General features: G+C 54.6%; 2 protein-coding genes across 2 annotated transcripts; both read right to left on the bottom strand.

Moving 5' to 3' along the window:
• Window positions 1-1,148: 1,148 nt before the first annotated feature.
• On the bottom strand, window positions 1,149-2,659 carry QC763_710465 (uncharacterized protein; the record flags this gene model as incomplete). The annotated part of the gene is made up of 4 exons (XM_062916036.1): window positions 2,615-2,659; window positions 2,019-2,495; window positions 1,720-1,968; window positions 1,149-1,652 (listed from the first exon to the last, which is right to left on the bottom strand). Exons 2-4 carry the CDS (start codon window positions 2,280-2,282, stop codon window positions 1,149-1,151), a joined length of 1,017 nt encoding a protein of 338 aa, XP_062762048.1. The 5' UTR covers window positions 2,283-2,495; window positions 2,615-2,659.
• A 286-nt stretch (window positions 2,660-2,945) lies between these two features.
• QC763_710460 (uncharacterized protein) lies at window positions 2,946-8,584 on the bottom strand. Its single transcript, XM_062916035.1, has 4 exons — window positions 7,729-8,584; window positions 7,560-7,662; window positions 4,930-7,458; window positions 2,946-4,871 (listed from the first exon to the last, which is right to left on the bottom strand). The coding sequence occupies exons 1-4, from the start codon at window positions 7,941-7,943 to the stop codon at window positions 3,507-3,509; spliced, it is 4,212 nt and encodes a 1,403-aa protein (XP_062762047.1). The 5' UTR covers window positions 7,944-8,584; the 3' UTR covers window positions 2,946-3,506.
• Window positions 8,585-11,912: the final 3,328 nt, after the last annotated feature.

The raw sequence follows: 11,912 nt of genomic DNA, 5'->3' as shown, positions 1-11,912 counted from the left end.
ATAAAAATATTGAACAGGCTAAATATCATCTCAAGGCATCTTGACCACTTCGACAAGATGTATCAACTATCTACCAGTCTGTTCTCTCCCCCTCCCCCAACCTTGTCCACGTCTCTCCTTTCTTTACCCCAAACACGACACTCTCTTCCACGCAAACCACACTTCCCACTCCCATCTCTAGAGCCCTGGGCTTCTCACTAAACACTATCCATCTCTTGGCAAACCCCCTGCCCGCCATTTGACCACCACCATCCCCAAAATAGTTTGGCAACAATCCAGCTAGACGCGCAAAATCTCGCGTTTTATCAGTTTTTGTTGGCCCCCACCCCTCCCAAACGCGGCTAATCCTCTCCCGCTAAGATCGTGGCTGCCACGTGGGATTTACACTGCTAAACCCCTTTGGGTCTTGAAAAAAAAAAAAAAAGAAAAAAAAAGAAAACCACTTTCTCGCATTTTTAAACGTCGTTATGGTTGAAACGGTCCCGCCACCCCCTGTCTCTTACTCTGTCTGTCTCGACAACACCACCACCACCACCACCATCACCAGGCACACCAAAGCTGAGGGGAATGTGACAGCTCCCTTACTTTCTCACGCGTGGGATTCATTCGAAGCCAAATAATGACACTGGTCGATGTTTCGGTTGGAAGTTCTTTGCCGAGCATTCGAGCCGGACGTGGGGGGTTAAACACATTCCAGACACACAAAGACAGCACGACTACTACTCACACGCGGCTCGCCGCCAACGTTCACGATGGGTAGGGGGCACAGTAATGTTGCTGAACACCAGAGCCAAAGTCACAGAGAGCAAAGCAGTGGCCTGTGTTAAATAAATCAAGGTTTTGAGTCAACACAAACAAGTAAAGTCAAATCCAACATGTGAAGCAACTTCCCGTTTTAGCAACCAAAAACTAAAGAACAAAAAAAAAAAAAGTAAATAAACAACCCCCCAAAATAAAAACAACTGGCTTGGTATCTATAAACCCCTACAAAACCCCAGACATGAAGCGTGTGCAGCAAGCCCAATAAACCCCAAACTCTAGCAAATTCAAAATTTCAAAAGCAAAAGATGCGTCCGTATGCTCCCTTTCAACGCCATGAAAGCCATGAAAACAAACAAGCCACCACCTCCCCTTCCCACCAGCTCGGGCTAACCCCTAGCCAAACTCAACAACCCCCCCACAGCCTCCAACCCCCTATTATCCCCCTCTTCCCTCGGCAACCTAGGCAGTTCCAACTCCTCCCCCTCCCCCTCCGTCTCCTCCCCCCTATCTTCCTGCAATAGTTGCTGCTGCTGCTGCTGCTGTTGCTGTTGCTGTTGCTGTTGTTGTTGTTGTCTCTCCGCCTCCCTCCGTCTCATGACCTCCCAGAGCCCCTCCCTCCAATTTTCCTTCTCTTCCACAACCCCCGCCCCACTGCTCCTCCTCTGATGATGCGTCCCCCTGGACGTCGACGGCGGTAACATCTGCTGCGAACCACATCTCTGATGCTGTTGCTGCGACGACCTCTCACCTCCCTGCTCCCTCACCCTCCCCTCCCCACCCCAAAGCCTCACCATCAGCCTCCTCTCCAACTGATCCAACGAAACATCCTCCTGCCCCGTCCTCACCTTGTAATTCGCCAACCCAAGCCTCAACCGTAAGATTTCCGCTTTCTTCATCCCACCATTAGCTGATTCGCCCAACAACAACCAAAAAAGGATTACTGGACAAAAAAAATACCTGACGAGCCTGTTCACGCGTCAAACTCCTCCTCTGCACCGATGCCGATGCCGATGCCGATGCCGATACCGATACCGATGCCGGTACCGATACCGATGCCGGTGCTGGTGCAGGTGTTGAATCAGGAATGGTGGTAACCATGGAGACATCCCCCTCACCCTCCTCAAGGAGGGGAAGGTGGTGGTGGTGGTGCGGGCTGGAAAACACCGACGACGCTGACCCTGCTGATGCGGGCGGTGATGAGGAGTACTACGTCTGTCAACAACCGGAAAATTATGGAAAGGTGGGGAGGGACATACGCTTAACCTAGCTTTCTTTACCACCCTCTCCTCTTCCGCCGCTGCCCTCGAAGCTGTGGGCGAGGAATCGACTGTTCCAGTCCCAGACAACACCCTCTTCTTGACCCCCGTCTCGGGCGGCGTACGCGTTTGCATCATCTTCGTCTGTGACTCGAACGGGCTTTGCAACATCCCCTTCTTTGTTGGCGAAGACGCGTTGTTGGGATTCAAAGAGCCGAGTGGGACGCGGGGGGTTTGGGTTTGGGTTTGTGTGGTGGCGTCCATTGCTATCACCAATCTTTTCTCCCGAGTAAGGTATTGAAAGCAAAATCGCGTCCAAATCTCTTTAACGCGTCTTGTATCTGTTGAGAAAAGGAAAGGGAAAAACAGGAACGAGATCAAAAGGTAAATAAGTAGGACGTGAGTGAGAGGGGCACAAAAGTCGCGTCCAAAAACCACACAAGTCGCGGTTTAAAGCTTGTGGATGGTAGGTGGGTGCTGAAGAACAATGTGAGCTACAAGGTGTAGGTACCTACACTAGTGAGCCCCTGTCCCCCGAAAGCTAACGAAAACCCCACTGTGCGGCGCCTAAAGAGAAGCTTCGGGTACCTACCTACCTAGGAGGGTACGTACCTCTTGTCTTTGGACAAAAAGCTCGTCGCGTTCAAGAACTGAAACTGCTGCTGAGGAAAAAAGCCTTGATCAGGCAGCAGTTTATTCAGTTCCCCTTTCACTGCCATCCACATACCGAATACAATAAACCTGTTCACATCTCATTCTCCACGTCAACTAAAAGACCCCAGTCCTTGGCACCCAGCCCACAGTGGATCATCGCGTCTTCCTGCATGGATTGGCGCGCTCCCGTCTCTACTCCCGATGCCCCCGCAGCAGCAAGCATCATCAATATGAACCTAGCCAGAGCTTCAACACATGCCAAACAAATTGTCATATGGTGTGATACTTTTGATCTCTCATTCAATGTCCCCCAAAAACCCCCCTTTTACTAGTATAATATACAATTCGTATACATCCAATAAATCCACCCAAAATACATCCATCCATTCATCTTTCTTCAACCTCGATGCAAAAAAAAAAAAAAAAAAAGACAAGACAAACTGGGAAAAAAAGAAAAAAAAGAAAGCAAGTTCACGGGGGGTATCACCCTATCTGCCTGACCTGAGAAACCGTCCATTCGACCCGCGAGACAGAGAAAAAAGAAAATAAGAAATATAGAATGCTTCCGTATAGCCCAATCCGCACAATTACCAAACTCCCTCCCTGCCCCGAAAACAAAACCGCAGCAACACTCATATAAAGAGACGCTGAGAGAAAGAGAGACAAGGAAAAAAATAAAAAATAAAAATAGAAAAGAGGTATTACACTACCCTTCTCGTGAATGCCCAGACCAACCCTGCTAGCTTTTCCCATATACCATGTACCCATGCACATTATATATATAAAACTGCCACTCCGCTTCATCATCATCATCATCACCTAGGTATCCAGAACCTAAACCGATGCATCCATCATGTACCCGCTGTTGTCAAATTGAAACGGCTTGCTAAAGTCGTTTCCCATCGTCATGTCTTCAAAGGTGAACTGGTACGCCTCCTGCCCGCCGCCAAAACCACCACCCGGGCCGTACAGGTCGCTGTCCACCAAACTATCCAGCGAATCCATGTTGATCCTGTTCATGTCCATCAGCACATCCTCGTTGAAGTTCTGGAACGTCAAGTTGATATCCAGCCCGGTGCCCTCGAGGATGTCGCTATTCGGCTCCGAAACCCCGCTGTCTTTGCTGGCCGTCGACTCGGGCGTGTCGTTGGGCGTGATCGATCGGTACGTCCCAAACTCGTGCATCATGTTGCCCGTGGTCGCGTCTATCGTGGGCCCCAGCCCGGCAAACAGATTCTGCGGGTCGATCGTCGTGCCCGCCCACATCTCGTCCATCGGCGCCATGGGCGTGCTCGCCGCCATCCGTGGTGTCGCCGTGCTCTCCCGTCCTCCCGCGGCACTGCCCTGTCGTCTCATCGACGCGTCGCGAGACATGGGCGTCGCCGCCAGATCAGGCTTGCTCATGGGTGTCTGGCCTTGCTTGGAAAGACTGCCAACCATGGCCGGCGCCGAGACGGGCCTGCCCTGTTCGTCAAGCTTCAGTGCCGCAGCCATGTTCTCCCGCATGAAGGCGACAGGATCTTGGAATGGCCGGATGTGCTCCTCCTGCTTGTGCATGCCAAGCGCTTCCTCGCTCTCGAAACCCACAGACATTTGCTCGCAACCGGGTTCGGGACACATGAATTTGGGTGCCGTCTTGGCCGGCTCCTGCTTCCGGCTGACAACGGGAGAGGGCGCCTTGACGTTGGGCGACAGGGAGCCAGTGCCCGGCTGAATGGCCGGCGGCGAGCTGTGGTTTGCTCCCGTCTTGGGCTTCTTCCTGGCAGGTGGTGCCTGGAGCCCGTCCCGTGTGAGAAGCGGCTCGCTCAGGTATTCCGGATTGCCGGCCGGCGACTTGTGAGCCCCAAACGAGAAAGGCGGCTGCGTGGTCGTCGGAGCGGCCGGGGCGGCAACGTTCTTCGCGGCGGTGCGGTTCTGCGCCTGCTTCAACGCCTGTGTCTGCTTCTCCAGATTGGCTTGGCTCAGAGGCGTGGGTGCTTGCGCAGGCCGCTGGGTTGGCGTCCCGCCGTTCGCCTGACTCCAGCTATTTTGCAGACCAAGCGAGGGTACGCAATAGGTCTTGATGTCAGTGGCCATGTTCTTGAGCATCTGCTGGATCTGGTCGAGTTCCTGGGGCGAAATGGTGAGGACGGGCCGCAAGATGGTTGACGGCTGTGATGCGTCCTTGTTTGGAACGAGCTGCCTGTAAAGTTTGTGCCGCTACACGACATGTCAGTCAGCTTCCCGTGATGTAGAGACTCGATCCGGATATACGTACTGCTCGAAGGAAAATCCTCAGACGTTCCTCGTCCTTGGTCTTGAAGAACCATGCCTGCGACCACGCGCTTACACCTCTCATGGTGCTCAATGCTCCCAGGAGCGTCCTGCGGGTTTTCCCCAATAGTTCTGCGTCCATGGGCACCGGCACCTCGTTCTGTCCTTGGGCGAATAGCTGTTCTTCCGTGGTGATGGCCGTGATGCGCTGATGAAGCCGCAAGGTGGCATCATACTCGGCCCTTTCCTGCGGCCCCAGGGCCACAACCTGTTCCTCAGGAAGCGGCTTGAACGGTGGGGGTGCACGGATATTGGTCTGAGCTCCAGGTCCCGGCGCTGGTCGTTGAGCGGCATTGTTCGCTTGGGCCGCACCTTCGGAATCGTCCGGCTTTCGCTTGAGGTTGTGCCTGGGGGCGGGCACGGGGGAAGGGTTCGGTCCATGTTGTCCCGGCTGTTGCTGTGACTGCGGCGCCGGCTGTGACTGCTGTTGAGGTTGCGGTTGTTGAGGAATCTTGGGTGTCTGTCTGGCTGGCGTGGATGCTGGAGGAGCCACCGGGGTGCTCGAGGGCTTTGGCGGCATGTTCGGCTGAGCCATCGGAGGGGCACCTGGTTGTGTGGTGGGTGTTGGGGGTACTATCTGTGACGGAGCCTTTTGGCCGCCAGCATTGACATTATTGATTCCCTGCTGCTGCTGCTGCTGCTGCTTGTTGTGCTTCTCCCAGATCTTCTTGGCGTAGTCGGTGTACTTCAATCTTCTGAGTATCTCCGAGACCATGGCCGGGTTCTGGTTCGCATGATTGGCACTCCTGCTCATGAATGCCTGGACCTCTTGCGGGGTCAGCTGGGCGACATGCTGGGGGTATTCCTCGCCGGGGGGCAGCTGGGGCGGCTGGAAAGGAGCGCCGGGGTTGCCTTGGGGTTGGTTTGCTTGCTGCCTCTTCTGTTGTTGGTTCCACATTACTGCGAACTGCCTGTGCTGGACGGCCTGCAACATGTTCAGTTGCGCCGGGTTGTTGACTGCCAGGGCCTTGAGCTGAAACCATTTCTTAATGTTTGGCCCCACATTCGTTCCGTTGTTCGCAAGCATGCCGAAAACACCAGGCGCTATGTCCATGTTGTCGATGGCCGCCTTGCCGTGTGGGGTTTGCAAGTATTCCAACATCTTGGCCTGCACTGCCGGGTTTGGTGGCCCGTTCGGTCCCGGTCCCTGATTCGCCATGTTCATCTGGCCGGCTCGGAGTTGTTCCGGTGCCCCGGGCATCTGGCCAGGTGTGCCCATCGACAAACCACTCATCATGGCCGCCCGTTGCTGCTGATTCCAGTTGCCCATTGCTCCTTCGGGTATTCCTCGACCTCCGGCCAGCGCCGCGCCGTTCATGACACCTGGCATCGCCGAGGGCGGTCGTGTGTTGTTCTGATGGCTGAATTGCGGGTTCAAGCTGCCCATGGCCGGGTTACCTGGGTTAACGGGCGGTTGTCTCCCCACATGCCCCATCGGAACGGGCGGCTGCTGCATCGGCGCGTTCAACGTGTTCATGGCTGGACTCTGAGACGTGGTAGGGGGCCCGGCGAGACCGCCCGGTTGTCCTTGCATCGGGTGTCCCATCATCGGTCCTCGGGCAACACCAGGCTGCTGAACGCCAAAATTCTGTCCCGCCGGCATTGGTCGAGAAGCTTGGTTCACGCTCGGTTGAGCGCCCGGCATCCCGTTCATCGGGCCTGGCGTAACAGTTCTGGCCTGGCCGTTGCTCGCCGGGACAACCATCTGTCCCTGCTGCTGGGCGAGCAGAGCTTGTTGACGCTCGTTCCGTATAGTTTCGATGTTGGCGCCGAGCATCGGGCCATTCGGCATGACTGGCTGCTGTGCTAGTGGGTTGATCATGAGTTGGTTCGGGTTCATCTGTCCTGGTTGGCCCTGCGGCATTCCGTTGGCCATTCGTTGCTGTCCAAGAGCTTGAGCTTGCCTCTGCCGGCTCGCAGTCATTTGCCGCAGGGCCTCTTGCTGAAAATGCCACACGAGTACATCCCCGTGGAACTGAGCAGCACGCGGGCCCAGGTTCTCCATGATTTTCTGGCGCATTTGGGCTTTCTGGGGTTCGGGAACTTGGCTCATCAGCCTCTGCGCGACCTCGTTGACGGCATTGATCTCATTGGGCTGCAGCTGGCCCATGGGACCCATAGGACGTGCAGGCTGTCCCATCTGCATTCCGAACGGTGGTTGCCCGGGCCTGTTCTGAGGGTTCCCAGCCAAGCCCATACCAAGCTGGGCTTGTGGGGGTCCTTGAGGGACTTGCATCGGGTTTTGCATGCCTGGAAATCCAGGCTGGCCGGTCGGCCCCATTCGAGCAGCAGCCATCTGGTTCATGAGCATCTGTTGCTGCTGATGCTGCTGCTGACGTTGCTGCTGCTGCTGATGATGCTGCTGTTGTTGCTGCTGCTGCTGCTGCAGCTGGTTCTGAAGCTGTTGCGTGTTGCCCTGTCTGCGTGCGACCATCTCGTCGATTTTGCCTTGCAAGGCTCTGTCGTACATGGCCTGGAAAATGTCAAAATACAGTCCGGGCTTCTGCCTAAAAAGAAAAAGAGAAAATGCAAACGGTGCAACGAATATACTGGAAGGGGACGTGTGGCGCTCACCTTATTTTCAGAACTCAGCCAAGCCTTTTTCTCGAAGTCGGTTGCGTGTTGAAAGACAGCGGTGAAATTGCCGGTCGACATGGCAAGTATTACGTTTGTGACGCTGCAGTCCCGTTAGTGACCCAGGCTTGTCATGCACTCAGTTGCATCTCAACCGTCCAGTACTTACAGGTTCAGAGTCTTTCCATATCGCTCGTTATGAGACATGGCACTCTGCCATGTGTTTGGAGCGGCCTCAGGCTGCGTGTTGACAACATAGGTCATGACAAGTTGGTTGATTTGCTGCTGCTGCTGTTGGGATTTGACTCGCTGCTGCTGCTGTTGCTGCTGCTGAAGCAGCATCATATGGTTGGGAACCATCTGTGGCGGTATGTTGGCGGCCATGGCCGCAGTTGAGTAGTGGAATCAACTCCTTGCTATCCTTTTCTGCAGCGCACCGGGGCGAGAGGGCGAGACAGCTGCGGAGCCAAGCGTCGGCGTGTTGGGATATTGACCGTGGCGGATTCCCATATACCTGCGGCTTTGATGGCGAGGGCAAGCTTCGGCGCGCGTTCAAAGCGGCGGTGTCGCTGGGGCGACAGCGGTTAGGCCTTTGATCAAGATGTCGCCAAACAAATCCCCTCAGTGTATGTCGACCAAGATCAATTCGGCGCTCGTGGAGCCCACAAATAACAAAATGTCAGTGAGAGAAGTCAAGGGCGACCGAGAGCGCGTGAGCTAGGGTCAGAAACAAAGCTGCTGTTCGTCGTGGTCGTGGTCGTGGTCGTGTCGTGTCGTCGTCGTGAGAGAAGCGGCCCAAAAAAAGAGGTGGAGGACGAGGTTCCGGAGCCGGTACGCAGCACCTAGCAGTTCAGTTGTTGCAATTATAGACACACACGGTGGTTGAGTGGCCGAGTGGCTAGGTGAGAGCAGTTCCAATACTATGATGAAAAGGTAGGTAATGGAGGAGAGAGAAAAGCTTCAGTGAAGGTTGAGGTTGAGGTTCGGCGACAACGCAACGGTGGTGGGCACGGAAGAAGAGGGAGGCAGGCGGTGGTGTGCCCAGGAGTGGGAATGGAAAGTTGGGAAGGGAGAAAAGAACCTGGAAGGATGGGGATGTGGGGCCTACTACGATGGGCTCTGGCTGCTCTGCCCGCCGGTGTCAGACGCTACTTGGTTGGAGGCGGAACCCCAGGGCAGCCTGTACCAACAGGTACCCTTGGTACTCGCGAGGTACCTTTGGTGCAGGGGTCTCTAGCGCCTGGTGTCTGGCGCTTCTTTTCTCTCTCTCTGTCTCTCTGTCTCTCTGTCTCTCTGTCTCTCTGTCTCTCTGTCTCTCTGTCTCTCTGTCTCTCTGTCTCTCTGTCTCTCTGTCTCTCCTTCTCACTGCCTCTTTTTTTTTTTCAAGACGATAGCTTTCATGTCTATTATTCTCATCCACCTTGGCTTCAACTGACTAAACGATTGATCACTCCCCGCCACCCGTGAGCAGACAGCAATGACCGCCCGCCCGGGTCGACCTAGCATGGTGTCACGGTCTTGGCGACAAATTCAACGGAAGCTGATGATGCTCTGCTTCCACCACCAACAAGCGAGGACTCGAAGTAATGAAGTAAACCCTCAACTTTCACTGCCGAGATGGTGACAGCGACAGTGACAGTAAAGGGGTTGGGCCGATCACAGCGAGAGCCCAGCAACCAAGCACGTCTGGCGGGCGTGGCCGGGGTGGGAGAGCCAAGTACCTCGAGTACCTCAGGTACTCCATCGATACCTCGATGGGAAGAGGGTCTACCTGCCCGCCTACACCACAAACCGTCGGGCGCCCCCCCTGCACCTGGAACCCAAAAGCGACCAGGGGCAGCAGCGCAAGATGAAGACGAGAGAGCGAGTGAGAACAAGCTGCAGTGCTGCCGAGCACATCAGTCCAGTCCCCCCATTCACCGAGAAATTCATCATCTCGCCAGCAGACAGCAGACAGCAGACAGGAACTTGAGCCCAGGGTGGCGGCCGTTCAAGAAAGACAGGCAAATTGAGCCCAGCCCACCTCACCCACCTCACCGCGCACCGTCCGCCAATGAGCCATCAAAAGCCAAATACCCAATCAAGGTGAGTATCTATCTGGTTAGGCCCCCGCGGCCCCCAACCCCAGAGCCTACTATGTGTGTACAACTCCAGACATCGATAGATAGGCCTCCTTTTCTGGAACTTTCATGGGCACTACCCTAGTGGGAATTCTTCTTGATGAGCTTTCTATACGACAGAGAAGGCGACGGGCTTGGCCTATGACGGGACCTTGCGTAACTGTTCGGGTCCGAGGTTCAACAACGTGGAATTCCCCTATGGTCTTGAGAGGAACCAAGTGCATGATCAAGGAAACTCGAACGAACACCTCAGCCATTGTCAGATTTCACGCTTCGATTGCGGATTTCTGTCAGATTCGTCTGTCGAGTAGCGATGAGCTGCTGACAAGTGGTCACGTACGCTTGAGTGCAGCGGTATGGGACTGTACAACCAACGGCCTCGCTGTCGCCGTTAGCCAGCATCGGTAGACGGTGGAAAGCATGACCGTCACAGTCATCCGGGCGTGACAAGGCAGGCTCTCCAGACTCTACCGCCTTGCGATGATCGATCGGTCGTCCGCCGTGCGTTGCCGTGCCCTTGCACCGAGCTCTCCCGCCCGTCGCCCCCGTGCTGCGGCTGCCCTACAAGGCCCCGATAGCGCAAGAGCTCGCTGCGCTCTCGGTGGGCAACCGTGGTTCATCATCTTCTTTCCATACAGCCTTGAGTGTGCACCTATATGGAGTCATGGTGCTGCCCAACTAATGCCTCCCGGCTGTTGAGATCAAAAGAGGAAGTGCCAGGGCCAAGGGCCCGGGCCCAGGATGACCCCCTTGCTCAGCCGCTGCCGCCCACTCTACCAAGCCCGTTTCGGATTCTTGGAGCTCTCTTCGGCTGCTTTTGCTCACGCTTGCTTGCGAGGAGAGGACGGTGAAGCAGAACCCCGCGTCGGCTTCCTCAGCATGGGGGAGGGCCTCTGTGGGGATTAAAACCTCTCTGATTGAAAATAAACAAAAACATTTCGTCGAGGCGAGGTTTGGCATCGAAGCTGGACAATCAAACTCTCTCAGGCCCTCGTGCGCTGGGGTTGGTGGGGACCATGAAAGAGGCGGGTATCCCTCCACCAAAGACTCCGCTGATTAAAAAAAAACCACAAAGCTTGACGGTGGTCTGTGCACACAAGTCTCGCTCTCTCTCTTCAGACAGGATTCCGACAGCCTGCGCTTGAGGATCTACGAGAGCTAAACTCAATCGACTGGACCAACGTCGAGATCTGAAGCACAACAACTTTCAAAGGCATCTGTCAGTTTCGGTCCATGTGCAGCCATTGGCCAGTCTGATACACCGATACCAACTTGAAAATGAAGAAACATGTTTGATTTCCTCTGTTTAATTCGAGTTCGAAGCCTCTTGAACCCCCTCCCTCATTTTCTCTCGCTGACAAGGGCTCAAGCCACCATCCCAAAAAGTGGGGCGATCAAGTGACAAATGACAACGCCATTGTTCACCATTTTAGAGTGACGCTGCATCGTCCACCGTCATTCCGTCCAGCTCCCCTCTCCCAAGCCATATCGCTCTACAATCATCATACAAACACGAGAGAGAGAGAGAGAGAGAGAGAGAGAGAGAGAGAGAGAGAGAGAGAGAGAGAGAGAGAGAGAGAGAGAGAGAGAGAGAGAGGACCAAAGCTGCCTATAAAAGGAATCCCCTATTGCATCTCCTACACACTCCAATCAGTCCCCCATGATCCATCCCCGTTTTTCTCCAACATCCGCAATATATCTCCCCACATAATCACTCTAATAAAACGCACATACATCCTCCCGTTCCCCGCCTCTCTCTGTCTTCCGTGTGCAGAGATCACGAGTTCAAGCAGAATAACCTTTTGTTTTCTTAGCTATAGCATCACCTTGCACAGGTAAGGTTTGTTGGTTCTGTACAACCCGTGTCACAGGTGATTTAGCCTGCCATGACATCTACCACCCCCCAGACTTTTGGGGTCAGGGAACAAAGAAAAAAGTCTCGATCTGTACAAGCGGTCATGTGAGGTCTCACTTACTCACCTCATCGAGCCTTACTTGTTGTACATTTTCATGAGAACAAGGACAGCAGCAGCTCTTATCTGAACAGCACCTTTTTTCTTAATCAAGTCTACAGGCTTTCATCCCAACCAACTATCCATCCCTTCCTGCACGCTGATCCCCCACGCTTTTTTGTCCTCCTAGATACCCTACCGTAGACAACCCCCCCATCTTTGTCCCATCCAGGTAGTCGACCCGGAAGACCGGGATCAAGCCAGCTCATCCTCACACGCCA

The sequence above is a fragment of the Podospora pseudopauciseta genome (assembly GCF_035222475.1).
Source record: "Podospora pseudopauciseta strain CBS 411.78 chromosome 7 map unlocalized CBS411.78m_7, whole genome shotgun sequence".
NCBI classification, from domain to species: Eukaryota; Fungi; Ascomycota; class Sordariomycetes; order Sordariales; family Podosporaceae; genus Podospora; species Podospora pseudopauciseta.
The sequence above is the reverse complement of the archived record's forward strand: the minus strand, read 5'-3'. Positions and strand labels throughout refer to the sequence as shown.